The sequence below is a fragment of the Strongylocentrotus purpuratus genome, unplaced genomic scaffold, assembly GCF_000002235.5.
Source record: "Strongylocentrotus purpuratus isolate Spur 01 unplaced genomic scaffold, Spur_5.0 spur5_scaffold_5, whole genome shotgun sequence".
NCBI classification, from domain to species: Eukaryota; Metazoa; Echinodermata; class Echinoidea; order Camarodonta; family Strongylocentrotidae; genus Strongylocentrotus; species Strongylocentrotus purpuratus.
In genome coordinates, this window is record NW_022145611.1 from 3,966,930 (window position 1) to 3,989,487 (window position 22,558).

Below are 22,558 nucleotides of genomic sequence, written 5' to 3' on the forward strand. Positions count from 1 at the left end.
AAATCAGTACCCAATAAAATAACGAAAAGGGAAGACTTTTTATCATGTATTTTATTGCCAGTGCAACCTTGTTTCCTTGTAGTTAAATTAAAAAGAGAGTTATGTTGTGTGATCAGTGAACACGCCTTTACAATTTCCATTCACAATTCATCTACACACTAATAATTCTTCAGTAGTATAGAGGTAGAATAGAAGAACAGGTAGGGTGGTAGTAGAGGTAGGATGGTAGTAGAGTAGAACGGAAGAAGGGGTAGGGTGAGGATAGAGTGGGGGATGGACGTAGGATGGTAGTAGAGGTATCATCGTAGAATGGGTAGGGTGGGGGTGTACGTAGGATGGAAGAATGGGTAGGATGGGGGTGGAGTGGATGTAGGATGGTAGTAGAGGTAGAATGGAAGAACAGAAAGGGTGGTAGTAGAAGTTGGGAGGTAGAACGGGTAGGGTGGGGGTAGAGTGGGGGGGGGGGGGGTGGACGTAGGATGGTAGTAGATGTTGGAAAAAATAGGTTGGGTGGTAGTAGACGAAAGATAGTAGCAGAGGTAGGCTTGAAGAACAGGTATGGTGGGGGTAGGCATAGAATGGGGGTTGACGAAGGGTGGGGTAGACTTAGGATAGTAGTAGAGGTAAAATGGAAGAACAGGTAGGGTGGGATGGGGTGGATGTAGGATGGTAGTAGAGGTAGGATGGTAGTAGAGGTAGGATGGTAGTAGAGGTAAAATGGAAGAAGAGGTAGGGTTGGGGTGGGGTGGATGTAGGATGGTAGTAGAGGTAGGATGGTAGTAGAGGTAGAATGGAAGAACAGGTAGGGTGGGGGTGGGGTGGAAGTCGGATAGTAGTAGAGGTAGGATGGTAGTAGAGGTAAAATGGAAGAACAGGTAGGGTGGGGGTAGGGTGGATGTAGGATGGTAGTAGAGGTAGGATGGTAGTAGAGGTAGAATGGAAGAAGGGGTAGGGTGGGGGTAGAGTGGGGGTGGACGTACTGGTAGTAGAGGTAAAATGGAAGAACAGGTAGGGTGGGGGTAGAGTGGGGGTAGACGTAGGATGGGGTAAAATGGAAGAACAGGTAGGGTGGGGGTGGAGTGAATGTAGGATTGTAATATAGGTAGGATGGTAGTAGAGGTAGAATGGAAGAAGGGGTAGGGTGGGGGTGGACGTAGGATGGTAGTAGAGGTAGGATGGAAGAATGGGTAGGGTGGGGGTAGAGTGGGGGTGGACGTAGGATGGTAGTAGAGGAAGGATGGTAGTATAGAGGTAGAATAGAAGAACAGGTAGGGTGGTAGTAGAGGTAGGATGGTAGTAGAGTTGTTATGTATGACGTCTGAAATTAAGACTATGCATGTCTTGACTTGTCATTTTATGTATACGCATTGCCCAATGTACCGCGCGCAGTTTCCATCGATGCCTTCATCGAATAAAGTCCATGCTACCACCATGTAGTTTTAAAGTTACGAATACGTCTTTATTTGTCATCTTTATTTGGCTGAACATCAACCTTGAACATTGACAGAACATAATATTGGCGACGAGGTCGAGATGATTAGTTTGGTTTTGCCGCAGTTGCTGAAATAAAGACTTGAAAAAGTTTCTCCAGCAGAGATCCGACATGGTTTGGAATTATGCCTGTACACGTGCAGTTTTTTATGAACGCTTTGCCGTACAGCACGTACAGCTATGGAGAATTGTGCATCAGCATGTATTCAGCAAATGAACCGAACTAATGGAGCTGAGTTTGCCTAATTTGGATGAAAAACTCTTTAGCCAGGAGATCCAGCAGTTGATCGTAGGTGAGCGAGTATTTGTTTTTGCTGATGTTGCCTCATCAGTTTAACTTTATTAGCCGCAGTTGGATGAATAGTGAATGGATGCCCCCAACCTAACTTTCAACTTAACAATCAACCAGTGGCAGTGCTGCAGTAGTACTACAGTAGGCCATGCAACTCAGTGGCAGTAGCCAAGCCCATGAAAGCTCCAACCAAGTTCAAGGCCCAGCCCATGGTCAGCCAGCCAGCCCGCCAGCCAGCCAGCCCAGCCCGCCAGCCAGCCTAGCCAGCCCAGCCCGCCAGCCAGCCCAGCCAGCCCAGCCCAGCCCAGCCAGCCCCGCCCAGCCAGCCAGCCAAGCCAGCCAGCCAGCCCAGCCCAGCCAGCCCAGCCCTGCCCAGCCAGCCAGCAAGCCAATTCAGCCCAGCCCATGGCCAGCCAGCCAGCCCGCCAGCCAGCCAGCCCAGCCCGCCAGCCAGCCCAGCCCAGCCAGCCCAGCCCAGCCAGCCCCGCCCAGCCAGCCCCGCCCGGCATACATTGTTTCAGAATCCAGGTTCCTGTATCTAGATCTACTGCAGCGTAGACTAGAGGAGGAAGTGTTTTGTTTTAGCCTTAAAATTGAAATACAGGAAGTTGTTACTTCGTGATTGCCTTCAATTTAGGACCAGGATCCAGTTCAGTGACAGTGTCAGTTGACTCAGTTCATAGTTTCGGACTAGTAGCAACCCACCCAAGTGAAAGCCAGACCACTCATCATGAAGTGATGGTGATGTTGATGCAAGCAAATAAACATTTAGAACTCATTTGATAATATTGTCGATTGTTATGATGAATCTGTTTTGTAACTGAGTGTAAGGACCAGTCCCAGACCAGGACTAGTAACATTACAAGTTAAAGTGTGATTCAAGTGTGAAGATGTGGATCTAAGTAGGTCTACAAGTTTAGAGTTAGACATTAGTCTCGGGGTTTTTACAGTAAATAACAGTAGAACCTATTAACAATCAGACAATAATTACAATTAGGTCTAGTCTTTGCAGTCTAGTCCAGGTCTAAAGTCAAGAATTTGGTTCTTCAGTTGTAAATTGCTTGTCAAAGAAATGTGTATGTGTTAGATACATGTGTGGAAGTGGAAAGAGCCCAAATGTTGTTGTTGTTTGGTATTGGTATTTCAAGTCAAATATTTATGCAAGTATTTGTTATGGTATAAAGTTGTTCATTACAAGTTTAATGCGCCTTACATAAACATGGCAGCACAAATGTTTGGTAATGTCCCTCAGTTGGACTCGGGGTATAAATTTGAAGATTGGATTGAGGTTCTTGAGTCATGGTTTATAGCTAATGATATTACAGCAGATGCAAAGAAGAAGGGTATATTCTTATCAGGATTAGGAAGTAAATCCTATGCCACATTACGTGCATTGTTGCAGCCCAACAAACCAATTGATAAAACTTACCAAGTATGTAAGGATACCCTGTCTGAACATTTTGCCCCCCAACCAACTGAAATAGTCCAAAGGTATAAGTTTTATACTTGTGTTCAAGAATCACGTGAAACAATCCCGCAATTTGTTGCTCGTTTACGCCAGTTGAGTGAAGGATGCAAGTTTAAAGAATTGAATAGCATGCTTCGAGATCGCCTTGTAGTTGGTTGTAAGGACAAAGCTACACAAAGAAAGCTTCTTAGTGAATCAGAGCTTACATTTGATAAAGCGTTGAAAGTAGCCATGGCCATGGAGATAGCTAATAGAGATGTTGAACAATTGCACTCCAGTGACAATGGTAGTGAAGACAAAGAGGTTCACCAGTTAAGAACCACGCAGATGAAAGAAAGGTCTTCAAGCAAGTGGAATTCCAAGCTTACTGAGAAGGAAAAGCCCACAGGTCAGTGGACTGACCAGAAGTTAAGGTGTTGGCGTTGTGGATCGACAAGACATGTTCATCAATCCTGTCCGTTTCAGAAAGAGCAATGCTATCAATGCCAGGAAATTGGACATACTAAAAGCCAATGCAAAGCAGTAAAGAATTATTTTGCAAGATAATTGTATTTATGCCAAGTGAAACTATTGTAGATCAAACTCTATTTGTTATGGGGTTAAATATGTTTTTAATTTTGTATTGCATAAGTCTGCAAAAGTGCAACAGGTATTGTTTATGTGTTACATAATTAAGGCAATGATCAAAAAGGAAAAATCATTTTTCTTTAGCGATGAAAGCTAATTTGGTGCATTCATCACAAGTGTTGATGTTTTTAAAAGTAACAGTGTAAATTGTTCTACATTTTATCAAAAATACTACATGTATTTTCATGGAGAAAATGTCACTTATTTTGGTCTGTTCTTTATTATGCCAGGAGATAAGTTAGTTGATAAAGTTTGGATCCAATCAGTTTTGTATCAAAGTACAAGGAGTTTGTTTTATTTTCTTGCCATGTAAAGTTTTCATGCATAAAGTAATTAATGCATAAAGTAATGCATAAAGTAATGCATCAAATAATGCATATGTTGACTATTTTCAAGGAGGAAAAGTGTTGTTCCTTAGGTGTCAAACAACCTTCAAGTAAAACTTAGATCAGTAAAAATAGGTTGTTATAACAGTGAAAATTTTGTGTTGTTGTATTTACATGCATCCAAGCAATGTTGCTAGTTTATGTTATACATGGAATAGAATTTTTTAAATAGAATCAAGTTGTGCGAGTACATTCCTGTCTTGCCAGTGTCACATCTCTATACAAACATTTTTTGAGAAAATAAGACCATATTGTTATATAGTTCTGCCTAGTCTGCATGCCAGTTTGATACATGTATTTCATTTTGATGTACCCATGTAATTCACTAAAAGGGGAGGAATGTTATGTATGACGTCTGAAATTAAGACTATGCATGTCTTGACTTGTCATTTTATGTATACGCATTGCCCAATGTACCGCGCGCAGTTTCCATCGATGCCTTCATCGAATAAAGTCCATGCTACCACCATGTAGTTTTAAAGTTACGAATACGTCTTTATTTGTCATCTTTATTTGGCTGAACATCAACCTTGAACATTGACAGAACATAATAAGAGTAGAATGGAAGAAGGGGTAGGGTGAGGATAGAGTGGGGGATGGACGTAGGATGGTAGTAGAGGTATCATCGTAGAATGGGTAGGGTGGGGGTGTACGTAGGATGGAAGAATGGGTAGGATGGGGGTGGAGTGGATGTAGGATGGTAGTAGAGGTAGAATGGAAGAACAGAAAGGGTGGTAGTAGAAGTTGGGAGGTATAACGGGTAGGGTGGGGGTAGAGTGGGGGGTGGACGTAGGATGGTAGTAGATGTTGGAAAAAATAGGTTGGGTGGTGGTAGACGAAAGATAGTAGCAGAGGTAGGCTTGAAGAACAGGTATGGTGGGGGTAGGCATAGAATGGGGGTAGACGAAGGGTGGGGTAGATGTAGGATAGTAGTAGAGGTAAAATGGAAGAACAGGTAGGGTGGGATGGGGTGGATGTAGGATGGTAGTAGAGGTAGGATGGTAGTAGAGGTAAAATGGAAGAAGAGGTAGGGTTGGGGTGGGGTGGATGTAGGATGGTAGTAGAGGTAGGATGGTAGTAGAGGTAGAATGGAAGAACAGGTAGGGTGGGGGTGGGGTGGAAGTCGGATAGTAGTAGAGGTAGGATGGTAGTAGAGGTAAAATGGAAGAACAGGTAGGGTGGGGGTAGGGTGGATGTAGGATGGTAGTAGAGGTAGGATGGTAGTAGAGGTAGAATGGAAGAAGGGGTAGGGTGGGGGTGGACGTATGATGGTAGTAGAGGTAAAATGGAAGAACAGGTAGGGTGGGGGTAGAGTGGGGGTAGACGTAGGATGGGGGAAAAATGGAAGAACAGGTAGGGTGGGGGTGGAGTGAATGTAGGATTGTAGTACAGGTAGGATGGTAGTAGAGGTAGAATGGAAGAAGGGGTAGGGTGGGGGTGGACGTAGGATGGTAGTAGAGGTAGGATGGAAGAATGGGTAGGGTGGGGGTAGAGTGGGGGTGGACGTAGGATGGTAGTAGAGGAAGGATGGTAGTATAGAGGTAGAATAGAAGAACAGGTAGGGTGGTAGTAGAGGTAGGATGGTAGTAGAGTAGAATGGAAGAAGGGGTAGGGTGAGGATAGAGTGGGGGATGGACGTAGGATGGTAGTAGAGGTATCATCGTAGAATGGGTAGGGTGGGGGTGTACGTAGGATGGAAGAATGGGTAGGATGGGGGTGGAGTGGATGTAGGATGGTAGTAGAGGTAGAATGGAAGAACAGAAAGGGTGGTAGTAGAAGTTGGGAGGTATAACGGGTAGGGTGGGGGTAGAGTGGGGGGTGGACGTAGGATGGTAGTAGATGTTGGAAAAAATAGGTTGGGTGGTGGTAGACGAAAGATAGTAGCAGAGGTAGGCTTGAAGAACAGGTATGGTGGGGGTAGGCATAGAATGGGGGTAGACGAAGGGTGGGGTAGATGTAGGATAGTAGTAGAGGTAAAATGGAAGAACAGGTAGGGTGGGATGGGGTGGATGTAGGATGGTAGTAGAGGTAGGATGGTAGTAGAGGTAAAATGGAAGAAGAGGTAGGGTTGGGGTGGGGTGGATGTAGGATGGTAGTAGAGGTAGGATGGTAGTAGAGGTAGAATGGAAGAACAGGTAGGGTGGGGGTGGGGTGGAAGTCGGATAGTAGTAGAGGTAGGATGGTAGTAGAGGTAAAATGGAAGAACAGGTAGGGTGGGGGTAGGGTGGATGTAGGATGGTAGTAGAGGTAGGATGGTAGTAGAGGTAGAATGGAAGAAGGGGTAGGGTGGGGGTGGACGTATGATGGTAGTAGAGGTAAAATGGAAGAACAGGTAGGGTGGGGGTAGAGTGGGGGTAGACGTAGGATGGGGGAAAAATGGAAGAACAGGTAGGGTGGGGGTGGAGTGAATGTAGGATTGTAGTACAGGTAGGATGGTAGTAGAGGTAGAATGGAAGAAGGGGTAGGGTGGGGGTGGACGTAGGATGGTAGTAGAGGTAGGATGGAAGAATGGGTAGGGTGGGGGTAGAGTGGGGGTGGACGTAGGATGGTAGTAGAGGAAGGATGGTAGTATAGAGGTAGAATAGAAGAACAGGTAGGGTGGTAGTAGAGGTAGGATGGTAGTAGAGTAGAATGGAAGAAGGGGTAGGGTGAGGATAGAGTGGGGGATGGACGTAGGATGGTAGTAGAGGTATCATCGTAGAATGGGTAGGGTGGGGGTGTACGTAGGATGGAAGAATGGGTAGGATGGGGGTGGAGTGGATGTAGGATGGTAGTAGAGGTAGAATGGAAGAACAGAAAGGGTGGTAGTAGAAGTTGGGAGGTATAACGGGTAGGGTGGGGGTAGAGTGGGGGGTGGACGTAGGATGGTAGTAGATGTTGGAAAAAATAGGTTGGGTGGTGGTAGACGAAAGATAGTAGCAGAGGTAGGCTTGAAGAACAGGTATGGTGGGGGTAGGCATAGAATGGGGGTAGACGAAGGGTGGGGTAGATGTAGGATAGTAGTAGAGGTAAAATGGAAGAACAGGTAGGGTGGGATGGGGTGGATGTAGGATGGTAGTAGAGGTAGGATGGTAGTAGAGGTAAAATGGAAGAAGAGGTAGGGTTGGGGTGGGGTGGATGTAGGATGGTAGTAGAGGTAGGATGGTAGTAGAGGTAGAATGGAAGAACAGGTAGGGTGGGGGTGGGGTGGAAGTCGGATAGTAGTAGAGGTAGGATGGTAGTAGAGGTAAAATGGAAGAACAGGTAGGGTGGGGGTAGGGTGGATGTAGGATGGTAGTAGAGGTAGGATGGTAGTAGAGGTAGAATGGAAGAAGGGGTAGGGTGGGGGTAGAGTGGGGGTGGACGTATGATGGTAGTAGAGGTAAAATGGAAGAACAGGTAGGGTGGGGGTAGAGTGGGGGTAGACGTAGGATGGGGGAAAAATGGAAGAACAGGTAGGGTGGGGGTGGAGTGAATGTAGGATTGTAGTACAGGTAGGATGGTAGTAGAGGTAGAATGGAAGAAGGGGTAGGGTGGGGGTGGACGTAGGATGGTAGTAGAGGTAGGATGGAAGAATGGGTAGGGTGGGGGTAGAGTGGGGGTGGACGTAGGATGGTAGTAGAGGAAGGATGGTAGTATAGAGGTAGAATAGAAGAACAGGTAGGGTGGTAGTAGAGGTAGGATGGTAGTAGAGTAGAATGGAAGAAGGGGTAGGGTGAGGATAGAGTGGGGGATGGACGTAGGATGGTAGTAGAGGTATCATCGTAGAATGGGTAGGGTGGGGGTGTACGTAGGATGGAAGAATGGGTAGGATGGGGGTGGAGTGGATGTAGGATGGTAGTAGAGGTAGAATGGAAGAACAGAAAGGGTGGTAGTAGAAGTTGCGAGGTATAACGGGTAGGGTGGGGGTAGAGTGGGGGGTGGACGTAGGATGGTAGTAGATGTTGGAAAAAATAGGTTGGGTGGTGGTAGACGAAAGATAGTAGCAGAGGTAGGCTTGAAGAACAGGTATGGTGGGGGTAGGCATAGAATGGGGGTAGACGAAGGGTGGGGTAGATGTAGGATAGTAGTAGAGGTAAAATGGAAGAACAGGTAGGGTGGGATGGGGTGGATGTAGGATGGTAGTAGAGGTAGGATGGTAGTAGAGGTAGAATGGAAGAACAGGTAGGGTGGGGGTGGGGTGGAAGTCGGATAGTAGTAGAGGTAGGGTGGTAGTAGAGGTAAAATGGAAGAACAGGTAGGGTGGGGATGTACGTAGGATGGAAGAATGGGTAGGGTGGGGGTGGAGTGGATGTAGGATGGTAGTAGAGGTAGAATGGAAGAACAGAAAGGGTGGTAGTAGAAGTTGGGAGGTATAACGGGTAGGGTGGGGGTAGAGTGGGGGGTGGACGTAGGATGGTAGTAGATGTTGGAAAAAATAGGTTGGGTGGTGGTAGACGAAAGATAGTAGCAGAGGTAGGCTTGAAGAACAGGTATGGTGGGGGTAGGCATAGAATGGGGGTAGACGAAGGGTGGGGTAGATGTAGGATAGTAGTAGAGGTAAAATGGAAGAACAGGTAGGGTGGGATGGGGTGGATGTAGGATGGTAGTAGAGGTAGGATGCTAGTAGAGGTAGGATGGTAGTAGAGGTAAAATGGAAGAAGAGGTAGGGTTGGGGTGGGGTAGATGTAGGATGGTAGTAGAGGTAGGATGGTAGTAGAGGTAGAATGGAAGAACAGGTAGGGTGGGGGTGGGGTGGAAGTCGGATAGTAGTAGAGGTAGGATGGTAGTAGAGGTAAAATGGAAGAACAGGTAGGGTGGGGGTAGGGTGGATGTAGGATGGTAGTAGAGGTAGGATGGTAGTAGAGGTAGAATGGAAGAAGGGGTAGGGTGGGGGTAGAGTGGGGGTGGACGTATGATGGTAGTAGAGGTAAAATGGAAGAACAGGTAGGGTGGGGGTAGAGTGGGGGTAGACGTAGGATGGGGGAAAAATGGAAGAACAGGTAGGGTGGGGGTTGAGTGAATGTAGGATTGTAGTACAGGTAGGATGGTAGTAGAGGTAGAATGGAAGAAGGGGTAGGGTGGGGGTGGACGTAGGATGGTAGTAGAGGTAGGATGGAAGAATGGGTAGGGTGGGGGTAGAGTGGGGGTGGACGTAGGATGGTAGTAGAGGAAGGATGGTAGTATAGAGGTAGAATAGAAGAACAGGTAGGGTGGTAGTAGAGGTAGGATGGTAGTAGAGTAGAATGGAAGAAGGGGTAGGGTGAGGATAGAGTGGGGGATGGACGTAGGATGGTAGTAGAGGTATCATCGTAGAATGGGTAGGGTGGGGGTGTACGTAGGATGGAAGAATGGGTAGGATGGGGGTGGAGTGGATGTAGGATGGTAGTAGAGGTAGAATGGAAGAACAGAAAGGGTGGTAGTAGAAGTTGGGAGGTATAACGGGTAGGGTGGGGGGGGGGGGGACGTAGGATGGTAGTAGATGTTGGAAAAAATAGGTTGGGTGGTAGTAGACGAAAGATAGTAGCAGAGGTAGGCTTGAAGAACAGGTATGGTGGGGGTAGGCATAGAATGGGGGTAGACGAAGGGTGGGGTAGATGTAGGATAGTAGTAGAGGTAAAATGGAAGAACAGGTAGGGTGGGATGGGGTGGATGTAGGATGGTAGTAGAGGTAGGATGGTAGTAGAGGTAAAATGGAAGAAGAGGTAGGGTTGGGGTGGGGTGGATGTAGGATGGTAGTAGAGGTAGGATGGTAGTAGAGGTAGAATGGAAGAACAGGTAGGGTGGGGGTGGGGTGGAAGTCGGATAGTAGTAGAGGTAGGATGGTAGTAGAGGTAAAATGGAAGAACAGGTAGGGTGGGGGTAGGGTGGATGTAGGATGGTAGTAGAGGTAGGATGGTAGTAGAGGTAGAATGGAAGAAGGGGTAGGGTGGGGGTAGAGTGGGGGTGGACGTAGGATGGTAGTAGAGGTAAAATGGAAGAACAGGTAGGGTGGGGGTAGGGTGGATGTAGGATGGTAGTAGAGGTAGGATGGTAGTAGAGATAGAATGGAAGAAGGGGTAGGGTGGGGGTAGAGTGGGGGTAGACGTAGGATGGGGTAAAATGGAAGAACAGGTAGGGTGGGGTGGGGTGGATGTAGGATGGTAGTAGAGGTAGGATGGTAGTAGAGGTAGAATGGAAGAAGGGGTAGGGTGGGGGTGGACGTAGGATGGTAGTAGAGGCAGGATGGAAGAATGGGTAGGGTGGGGGTAGAGTGGGGGTGGACGTAGGATGGTAGTAGAGGTAAAATGGAAGAACAGGGAGGGTGGGGTAGATGTAGGATGGTAGTAGAGGAAGGATGGTAGTATAGAGGTAGAATAGAAGAACAGGTAGGGTGGTAGTAGAGGTAGGATGGTAGTAGAGGTAAAATGGAAGAAGAGGTAGGGTTGGGGTGGGGTGGATGTAGGATGGTAGTAGAGGTAGGATGGTAGTAGAGGTAGAATGGAAGAACAGGTAGGGTGGGGGTAGGGTGGAAGTCGGATAGTAGTAGAGGTAGGATGGTAGTAGAGGTAAAATGGAAGAACAGGTAGGGTGGGGGTAGGGTGGATGTAGGATGGTAGTAGAGGTAGGATGGTAGTAGAGGTAGAATGGAAGAAGGGGTAGGGTGGGGGTAGAGTGGGGGTGGACGTATGATGGTAGTAGAGGTAAAATGGAAGAACAGGTAGGGTGGGGATAGAGTGGGGGTAGACGTAGGATGGGGTAAAATGGAAGAACAGGTAGGGTGGGGGTGGGGTGGATGTAGGATTGTAGTAGAGGTAGGATGGTAGTAGAGGTAGAATGGAAGAAGGGGTAGGGTGGGGGTGGACGTAGGATGGTAGTAGAGGTAGGATGGAAGAATGGGTAGGGTGGGGGTAGAGTGGGGGTGGACGTAGGATGGTAGTATAGAGGTAGAATAGAAGAACAGCTAGGTAGGGTGGTAGTAGAGGTAGGATGGTAGTAGAGTAGAATGGAAGAAGGGGTAGGGTGAGGATAGAGTGGGGGATGGACGTAGGATGGTAGTAGAGGTATCATCGTAGAATGGGTAGGGTGGGGGTGTACGTAGGATGGAAGAATGGGTAGGATGGGGGTGGAGTGGATGTAGGATGGTAGTAGAGGTAGAATGGAAGAACAGAAAGGGTGGTAGTAGAAGTTGCGAGGTAGAACGGGTAGGGTGGGGGTAGAGTGGGGGGTGGACGTAGGATGGTAGTAGATGTTGGAAAAAATAGGTTGGGTGGTAGTAGACGAAAGATAGTAGCAGAGGTAGGCTTGAAGAACAGGTATGGTGGGGGTAGGCATAGAATGGGGGTAGACGAAGGGTGGGGTGGACGTAGGATAGTAGTAGAGGTAAAATGGAAGAACAGGTAGGGTGGGATGGGGTGGATGTAGGATGGTAGTAGAGGTAGGATGGTAGTAGAGGTAAAATGGAAGAAGAGGTAAAATGGAAGAACAGGTAGGGTGGGGACGGGGTGTATGTAGGATGGTAGTAGAGGTAGAATGGAAGAACAGGTAGGGTGGTAGTAGACGTAGGATGGAAGAATGGGTAGGGTGGGGGTGGAGTGGGGGGTGGACGTTGGATGGTAGTAGAGGTAGAATGGAAGAACAGGTAGGGTGGTAGTAGAGGTAGGCTGGGAAAACAAGTAGAGGGTAGACATAGGATAGGGTAGACGTAGGATGGAAGAACAGGAAGGGTAGACGTAGGATGGAAGAACATGAAGGGTAGACGTAGGATGGTAGTAGAGGTAAAATGGAAGAACGGGTAGGGTGTTAGTAGACGTGGGGTGGTTGTAGAGGTAGGCTGGGAAAACGGGTAGGGCGTAGACGTAGGATGGGGTAGTGTAGGATAGTAGTAGAGGTAAGATGGTAGAGTGGGTAAGGTAGGGGTAGCTGTAGGATGGTAGTAGAGACAGAATGGAAGAACGGGTAGGGTGGGGGTAGGCGTAGGATGGGGGTAGAACAAGGGTGGTAGTAGGTGAGGGTGGTAGTAGACGTAGGATGGTAATAGACGTAAAAGATGGTAGTAGATGTAGGATAGAAGTATGGATAATGTTGGGGTTGATGAAGGATGGTAGTAGAGATAGGATTGAAGTACAGGTAGGGTGGTAGTAGACGAAGGATGGTAAGTGAGTTGGGATGGAAGAATGGGTAGGGTGGTAGTAGGCGTAGGATGGTAGTAGAGGAAGGATTGAAGAATGGGTAGGGTGGGGTAGACGGAGGGTTGGGGTAGGGTGGGGTTGGGGTAGGGTGGGGTAGACGTAGGATGGGGGTAGACGTAGGATGGAAGTCTGACTGTAGTGGAAAAGGGTATGAGATGTAGGAAGGTAGCAGAGGAAGGTAGCAGAAGAAGGACTTACGCATACACAAACACATACACGCACTCATTATAAATATCTTTTAAATGTTTGAAAAGCTCATTTCATTGAAGAAAAACACATGACAGTAGAAAGTGTATCAGAATTTCATTTTATCTTTCAACAGTACTTTATGTATTATATCACAAAGTGTATAATAATTCCAAAGCATTATTTATTTATTTATTTATTTATTTATTCATTTATTTATTTATTTCTAATCTTTTGACAGGGTAGCCCGTAGTGGTCTTCCATGGGGCCCTGAATAAACATGAACATATTTACATCGTTTATAACGTTTATACAGAACAGTTAAAAATTAATACTTGTTTGCAAAATAAACATATATCATTAACATTATCTTTATTTGTGAAATACATTTATATTTTTTGGTCTCATAAAATCAGTAATTCAATCATAAGAGTTATACAAATTTTTACACTATTGCAATATGTCAAAATATTCTACTAATTATGCATATATTACATTTGCATTTTCTGGATTTTCAATGACATTGACATTGACATTGTTCACAAACAAATAGAGTCAGTAAATAGTATAAATATGCTTCAATAAATCAGTTATGAGTATTGTATTGAAACACAAACAATGATATTACCCAGGGACGTCAATCCTAAGGGTTGCAACTTACTTTAGAAGTAGCTGTCTATAGAACATAATAATGCAATGTTTTCCCCATAATGGATTGGCGCCCCTACCCACATCATAATAATACTCGTTTGCAAAATAAACATATATCATTAACATTATCTTTATTTGTGAAATACATTTATATTTTTTGGTCTCATAAAATCAGTAATTCAATCATTAGAGTTATACAAATTTTTACACTATTGCAATATGTCAAAATATTCTACTAATTATGCATATATAACATTTGCATTTTCTGGATTTTCAATGACATTGACATTGACATTGTTCACAAACAAATAGAGTCAGTAAATAGTATAAATATGCTTCAATAAATCAGTTATGAGTATTGTATTGAAACACAAACAATGATATTACCCAGGGACGTCAATCCTAAGGGTTGCAACTTACTTTAGAAGTAGCTGTCTATAGAACATAATAATGCAATGTTTTCCCCATAATGGATTGGCGCCCCTACCCACATCATAATAATACTCGTTTGCAAAATAAACATATATCATTAACATTATCTTTATTTGTGAAATACATTTATATTTTTTGGTCTCATAAAATCAGTAATTCAATCATTAGAGTTATACAAATTTTTACACTATTGCAATATGTCAAAATATTCTACTAATTATGCATATATAACATTTGCATTTTCTGGATTTTCAATGACATTGACATTGACATTGTTCACAAACAAATAGAGTCAGTAAATAGTATAAATATGCTTCAATAAATCAGTTATGAGTATTGTATTGAAACACAAACAATGATATTACCCAGGGACGTCAATCCTAAGGGTTGCAACTTACTTTAGAAGTAGCTGTCTATAGAACATAATAATGCAATGTTTTCCCCAATAATGGATTGGCGCCCCTACCCACATCGATGTGACTGGAGATGTCATGAAGACATTTCTTGAATGTCTCCTCTTGCCATCAAACCTGTCATGTGGGTCCTACATAGCACAGGACGTGCAGTTACCATGGTTACAGGTGGCAAGTAGATTTACCTTGATCACGCAATAGTACAGATATTGGATGAATGTTGGACAAATGAACTTCATTATGTCCAATGGAAATAATCATCCTAGTACCAATTGGAAATTATCCTTGTGGAACTCAAAATCTAATTCTTGTATCGTCAACCAACTTTGATAGGATGAGGATTTAACTATTGATGAAATTAGAAGGGGGTATGTGATGGGGGAAATTCCTCATGTGATTCTTTGCCCCTCCCATATGAGTCGAACGTGGTATATTTGGGATGAGGTACTTTATTGCCCCTCCCCTATAGTATAATAATGGGAGGAGCCCGTCAATGTAGGAGCACTGCTTATATATGCCACTAGCTAGGCTCCTCCCTGTCACTGTATATATGCATTGGTATGCAGGGGAGGGACCCATTTGAAGATGGTATTCTGAGTTTCCCCTCCCCTTCTAGCTTACAACAGGCAATGAGAGGAGCAATTGATTGAAGCTCCTCCCTATCTGTATATGGTATGCAGGGGAGGGACCCATTTGAAGATGATGTTCTGCATTTCCCCTCCCCTTCTAGCTTACAACAGATAATGAGAGGAGCAATTGATTGAAGCTCCTCCCTATCTGTTGTGTTTAAGGATCAGGGAGGGGTACATTCTGACCGGCACATTTTGCCTTTTTTTATCATCCATTGGCCCAGGCTTGGGGTATTCCCTACCACTGTCCTGTAATTCCTGTTGTTTAGCTCAACTAGGAGGGGCTTCATCCTCCCATCCTCACCCCCTTCAAAAAAATATTTGTTATGACCAGACGCCCCAGCCCTCTAAGGGCAAAGGCATTATAGAGTTCCAAAAGAGAATCTCAGTAAAGCTTACTTGCCACCTGTAGTAAAAAAAAAAAATGATAAAAAAAGGGTGCAGGTATTTCAATGCTAAACCATCCACTGTATGAAAACGATAAGGATATATGTCTATCCTAAAACCATACAAAAATACCAGTTCAGGGAAAAGGTGCAGAAGAACAGGCTACATACTTGCCTGGCTACACCAAACTGGTATATACTACAAAATGTACGTATCTTCATCGTTATGTTTAAATGTCAAGTAAAGAGAGAGAGAGGGTATGCACTAACGTGACACAAACATATATAAGACAATGGGAGGAAACATACTATGAATTCCTCCTATTTCCCTCTCTCACATATTCTGCTAACATCTTATAATCAAACCTTGAACATAAAGGTATGTTGTTCTAGTGGAACATTGATTATCAATACAACAAACAATGTTGTATGGTAGGAAACTGTCTACCAATAAAGCTATACACTCTCCTATAAATATACAGTGGACGGCACTATACCAGTCAAACATTCTTTTAACCGTGTAACCATGTTTCCCATATAGAGACATCACAGATGTATAAGCACTATCACTAAAGTATAGTACAATCCTACAATCCAATGACCACCATTTTACGAGGCCATTTGAACATCTAAATAGTGTAAACATTTGTTTTCAGAAGGGAAAAACAAAGTCAAATTTATTCTCAAACATTGCTTTAACATGAACAGGCACCTTGCCTATAGCTAGTACACATACAAGGGACATATCCCTGTATAAACAACAAGATCAAGCAGATAATACTGCTTAGTGGGAACATACACTTGTATGGCATGGTTAAAAGAATGAATGCAATTTGTGGTATAGCTACACTTGTGACAGTTCCTAACTCACCAGAGGTTCCTAACTCACCAGAGGTACACACGTATGCATCCATGAATATGGTACATACATGTACACCATACCAAGCTAACAAGGAAGCTTATGCCAGGCTTCAGGAGGACTACAGCCTCCACCCTCATCAAAATGAGAGCTCCTGGATATGTTAACAGGAGATTATGGGGGTTCTACAATCAAATTATATTAGAGTATGGCCGTTACTAACAAATATATACCAGTAATTATATGTGATATAAGAATTTCAAACATACTATGGCAAATTAGAAGTGTTGTTAACACAGTATCAGGTATTGCAATCATCCCTTCAATAACATAAACGCATGAATATATAAACAGCAAACTTGTGTTGCATTTAAATCATTTCACAATCAACAATTAGCAACGATAAATCTCTTTTTCACAATAAATGAATCCATCTTTTTTTAAATATCAAATCTATGTTATGATAAAAAGTAAAGCATGATAACTAGTATGATAACCAGTGCAGAACAGAATGTTTGATAACAACTACAATAAGATAACAAAGTATATAGTGCTCTAACTTGGTTCATAATATAAATTATCAAAATATCAATATTAATATTGATACAAAAGCAAACTTGTACAACATTTTGTGTACAGGCAAAAAAAAAAGGTCTCACATAAATACTTGGAATGTATGATTTACAATTACCAATTGATAATTAAAAAAACAATCATGTTATATTTCTATATTTCTGAATTGTAACAGGGTATGAACATTTCCCACTTGCAAAGTACAAATAAACTTTAGATGCCAGGAATATAATGAGTCGTAATTTTTTCTAGTGCTCTCACAATACTAGGAATTAAAGCATGGCACAATGATGCACAACTTTATTAATTTATTAGTCAACTTAATTAACACTTTCACGTCTGGAAATGAAAACAAAGTTGCTGGTGCAAAAAGAGTTTACTCACCCACGTCTGGGTTAATAAACCCTATTGCATATTCAGGATAAGTTGACATATGCACGTCTGCATGTGCAAACTTTACCTGCTGAACCAAGGAATATTAAGAGCCATTTTGAAATTGCTTTTTGTGTGCAATTTAACAAACGGATCTTTATCATGTATAATTCCATATATTGTTGTGCAGAGACTGATAAGCAACACGTGACTGAGACTAAATTCCATCTTCAGTCCCGAGATGAATTTGATTTTTGTTTTTCTCTAAATTCCTCCATCTGGAATTTTCTGCTTAAACAATGCAAGTGGGATGCCTAACAAATTTTTTTTTTTAAATCTTCAAAAGATCAAACTTTAGATACAAGACAAAAAAGACAATTCGGATAATAAACAAATTTGAACATTAATAAGGAAAATTATACATTTTCATGTACTTTGCATAGTCTAAGATAGTAATAAATACTGCTAAAATAGTAATAAATACTGGTGAATAATATAATGGCACTGATACTAATTACCATACATTAAAAATATTACACAAAAGAACTTGAAGAATAAATGGGAAACTTAAGCCAGTTTGACTTTTCGATTACCTTAAATTATCAAGGTGATCATGAACCAAATATTGCCCATACAAAACAATCTGGTTTAAATCATTTAAATCTGAAACCTATATTTATTTACACTAATTCATTACTTAATTTTTTCAAAACAGTTTATTAAACAATCAATGTCACAACCATGTGGCTGAATTGCACAATCAAAGTCGGAGCTAGAGATTATCTTAAGATGTTGTGACTATGGCAGGAGTTGTCCTCTAATGTCATTAATAATGAAGGTGCATTGTAGACAAAATGGTACTTCTTTCAATAGGAATGTGCACGTTGCTCTATTTGATTACTAATTTAAAGTCTTTTTGTTTGTAGATTGTTTTGTCCGTTGATCATTAATTTCTTGAAGGCAATAATATATAAGATACATTTGTATGTATGTCATTGTAAAGGTTATACTGCATCAAAAGGTGTCCAGATATATTGGATCAAGTATCTACGAGCAATAAATACGTCCCAATATTTAAAAAAATGTATTAAATGAATAAAAAATGTACAAACATTCTCTAAGCAACTCTGAATTTGATAACTTATAGTTACAAAGAAATAGAAGAACAAAATCTTGGCATAATTGTGATGAAATCTTTAGGAAATTATTAAAATATAATATCTAGATTTAACAGTCATAGATTACAAAGAGTAAGAGGGGGAAAGGAGGAGGGGCTATTACTTAATCTGAAACCTATAATAGCAGTATATAAAGTGTATTATTTATAATAAGTGTAATCATAGTGTAATGGAAAAAGAGAGAGAGAGAGAGGAGGAGTGGCATCTCTTGATTTGAATATGATGTGTAATAAACATGAAAATCTTACATTCAAAAGTCTCAACTACATAATATAATATATTTGATTTGTTTTGATTTGATTTGTTGATCTGTGCGCCAAGAGTGCTATTATGTTGGCAGAGTTGTGCGCAATATAAATGTAGAATTATTATTATTATTACATGTATAAACAAAAATAGAAAGATGGTTGTTCCTTTCAATATGTTTCAGTGTTCAGAAAAGAAAAGAGCAGGTTAATAAGACAAAAATTGTACAACTAATAGAACATGAGAATAGAGCTAGCTGTGAATCTGCTGGAATGTACTATTAACGAAAAATATTCAAATGAGTAAATCAAGATTCAAAATCATGAAGACTAATGTAATATAATTAATACATTAGACGTTTTCTTATGTCTACTTTATTAATGTCTTAAATGGATAATGGGATAGTGGCGATCCTTACGTAATACCTATTGTTCAGGGGGGATGAATGAATAGATCATCCCCCCTGAAAAATTGGTATCAATTACAGATCGACACCCATGATGGGAATAATTTTTGAAAATAAATCGGACATGGAATATCCACAAAAGTAAAGCAATTTCAGAACTAAGAACTACACAAGATAATAGAGGGAGATAAGGGGAATACACTGTACCTCCTGAAATGAATCTAATAAACAACATTTTAAACTAGCAAATCTCTACATTTAACAAAATATAGAGTGACAAACAGAAAACAAGTATAATTCATCTTAATTCTGATTAACAGTATTCAAAAAAGCAAAATCAAGAAATATGAAAAATAATCATTTACAGGAAGAAAGAGAGAGAGATAAAAAAAAAAGAGAAAAAAGAGAGAGAGAGAGAGAGAGAGAGAGAAGAAAGAGAGAGAGGAAGAGAGAGAGAGAGGAAGAGAGAGAGATAAGGGAGCGGGTAGTGAGCACTTTTTTTCTTTTTTTTTTACTCAACACTCAATGTTCAGCATTATATGCAGACCCTTTTCAGTTTTGTAATGAAGATGAGTAATGAACAGGCGGCCTCCAACATTCCTTGGTGAAAAGTATAAAGTCATAATCATTAAACAATAATAGGAGAAGATAACAAAATTCGAGTGAGAAATCCTGCACGCTATTAAAAGATAACTTCCATAGTTCCATTTCATAGTTTAAGGTTTGAAAGTTGAAACTCAATATTGTGTGAAAGTTATAACAGAAAGGATAATCTTTATCTTATATTTGTTATTTATTTTATGATTTATTTATATTCCACTTGGGCGAGTTGTAATTTTGCAATCACTTCCGTGAGCACTCTGAGGCGATTGTGTAGCTCACGGGAGCGAATCGCCCATCGCCCCCGTGTATTTTGAGCACTGTTCGTAAATGATAATCATGTTCATTTTTTTTCTTCTATTCACTCCATGAATTGTTGCTATTCACTCCATGAATTGCTATTCGCTCCATGAATTGTTGCTATTCACTCCATTAATTTCTGCTATACAACTCATTAGTTGTTGCTATTCACTCCTTTAATTGTTGCTATTCAACCCATTTTGGGGTACATTATTCAAACAAGCACAACTAGGCTTGATAAGTTATAAAATTATAGAGACTAAACTAGTTAAATAAAAAATGATTTTATTATTTACTATTTAAATTGAATATACCTCACTTAAGAAATCCAGCCATCTGATTGGTTGAAATTGCAGTCGTGATTTTAGCCATTCCCGTAAAGAAACGAAAAATGTCAAACCTATGTAAGAGTAAAATCCTGGCAAAAATCCAGTTACCGGGAAAATAATAAAATCTTGCTGAAATGCCCATTGGTTTAAGTGTTAACATGTTCTTTGAGCGAGCGCGGATACCATACTTTGTGTGTGTGCGAATTGGTCGCTTAATTTTTAGATTTTTTAATAAGGCGACCGGCGGTCTCGATCGTACTACTAAATCTGGCCTAGATTCTACTTATAGTTTCCAAACAAGGCAAAAATGGCTGAAGAAACTCTTCCTAGATTTCAACTTCTTGATGATGATCAATTGCAAGACTTGATTAATTCTGCTGACAGCAAGAACACCAAAAATTCAGTGAAATTCCCCATAAATATTTTCGAAGATTAGGTCTAGATCTAGACCTGCAAGTTATCATCACAGACCTTGATAGCATAAACAAACTTCCAAATTTGGAGCTGGACAATGTAGGCCTATAGGCCTACTCCAAAAGTTTTAAGCTGGTGCTATAGACGGAAGAACGGTTCTTTATACATGAAGAAGTCATGTTAACTATTAGATTCCGACTTAAGCGTCATTTCCTCAATTCTAACAATGTCAACATGATTAAGCATGAAGATTTTTTAAATTCGACAAGAGTTTTGCAGCAATGCTTAAACACAACCGAAAGAGAGTTGTGACTCACAAACCAGCTATTTCAGCAAAATCCAAGGTTCGCTTGATTTGGATGATCCTGTAGGTCTTCAGGACAAGGTATTTATTGATTTTATCTTTATGACACTCGACAGCTTTGAAATTTGTGAGGAATTAGGGGGGAAATGCTACATCTATACTAGTCCAACTCTCATGCAAACTTCCTCTCTTAAAGCAGTCCCAGATACAACCAGGGACATGTTGCCAACAAGTAAATAATAAAATCAGTTCTGATTTAACTAATTTACCACAATAAAACATATGTATCTACCTATTATTGCTTAGACCAACACAGATAAAAGCAGGGGGCATGTCCCAAACAAAAGTTTGCGGGGGACCAGGCAAAATGCCGCCCTCAAAGACGCTGTAGCAACACACTCCTCACTCGCAGGAATGTAAAGATAACATGAAACGAAAGTTGTTAGGTGAAAGCCAGAAGGCAGCCTTCATAATGACATGAAGCGCTTCCCCATGGAAAAGAGCCCGGGAGGTACCAACACCCCTGGTATCATGTGCACGAGGACGCACACCCTCCGAGAGAGCCTCGGGACCCGCCCTTTGAACCGCCTCAACAAACTATCAAGAGATAGATTCCTTTGAGGCAGGTGAGACGGGCTCCCGCGTGATAAGAAACAGCTGAATGTTGTCAAGGAAAAACCAAAGCCCCAGAGGGGAAAGGAGAAACCGATCCACCTACTGACACCTCTCACAGAGGAGTAGTAAGGGTAGTGGACAGTGGGAGTCTAGCCACCAACGGGCAAAGACCCCGAAAAAGGCCAACAACAGCACAGAGCTTCTCAGAAGCCGAGCTTAGCAAGACGGGTCCCGAAACAAAAAGGGAACCGGAACACCAGAAAAGTGCAACTGAGTCCAGTCAAGACACCCCTAGGGCAGGGGCACAGCCCCCACCAGACCCCTGGGTGCCTGATGGACTTCACAGTCGAAGTCACAATCGGAGACTCTACATCTTAAAGCAAACGCTTCCTACCTTACGCCGAAAGGTCGGGTGACGAAGCCTGCTCAAAGGCCTTACTAAAGCTGGTAGGTTTAGCTACAGGCCCAGCGTGGTCGTTACGACCACGCTACACCGCACCTTAAGCTGAAAAGCTTGGTGCTAGAAGCCACTGTGTGACTGGGGGCAACTCATCTGAGAACCCGAGGCAAAAACCGAAGAAAACCGTGAGACAGAGTCCCACTCAAACCGACAGACTGGGGGCACGAACCCCCAAAGATGGGGTAAGGGGCCGATAATAGCTGCCCCTGGAGAGCATTAATAGCAGCAGGAGCTGGAGGCTTAAACCCAAACAAGGGAGGACGGCACATGGTGGCAAGCCAACAACAGCACCAGGCAATCCGGGCCTAAAAGGTCTAACAGATGCCGGAGAAGCAACACCCGTGAAGCAACATCCGAGAATCAAGAATCGAACCCGAACCTGAGTCAGGTATGACCAGAGCCGGCTCAAATGCCGGCTGAAGCACGGTCAAGGATAGGAGCAAACCTCCGTCTGAAACCGTGGTGCCCTTCTACTGACAACTTCAGTAGCCCAAACATTAACTCCAATAAACATGGTGACAACTTTGACGCCAACGAACTCAGAGAATACATCTGAAACCGAGTACGGTGTGAACGGGTCCGGTTCAAAGCCAGCCGGGGTACAGGCAGAGATAGGCGCCAAGCCACCGCCCAAACGATGTGATGAATTTGACGCCAAACTTTGGCGTCTGCCAATACAACTGATAACCCCAGTTGACCGAGCGAAAAAACTATCAAACCCCAAAACAAAGCTTGGGTGGCTTGGGTGGATGAGCTTTTCCGCTTCTTACCCCTAGATACGGGGGACGAAGTGAGCTTCACGGCCGTACTAG

The 22,558-nt window shown here is 42.5% G+C and overlaps 1 protein-coding gene across 1 annotated transcript; it reads left to right on the forward strand.

Moving 5' to 3' along the window:
• The first annotated feature begins 1,931 nt into the window (after positions 1 to 1,931).
• On the forward strand, positions 1,932 to 21,702 carry LOC115929478 (pollen-specific leucine-rich repeat extensin-like protein 1). Its single transcript, XM_030998462.1, has 3 exons — positions 1,932 to 2,211; positions 3,403 to 3,639; positions 21,356 to 21,702. The coding sequence occupies exons 1-3, from the start codon at positions 1,932 to 1,934 to the stop codon at positions 21,700 to 21,702; spliced, it is 864 nt and encodes a 287-aa protein (XP_030854322.1).
• Positions 21,703 to 22,558: the final 856 nt, after the last annotated feature.

Coding starts and splice junctions, on each gene's coding strand:
- LOC115929478 (XM_030998462.1), top strand. CDS start 1,932: ATGCAACTCAGTGGCAGTAGCCAAGCCCATGAAAGCTCCAACCAAGTT. Junction 2,212..3,402: donor GCCAGCCAGCCAGCCCGCCA/GCCAGCCAGCCC, acceptor ATCGCCTTGTAG/TTGGTTGTAAGGACAAAGCT. Junction 3,640..21,355: donor TGAGAAGGAAAAGCCCACAG/GTCAGTGGACTG, acceptor GAAAAACCAAAG/CCCCAGAGGGGAAAGGAGAA.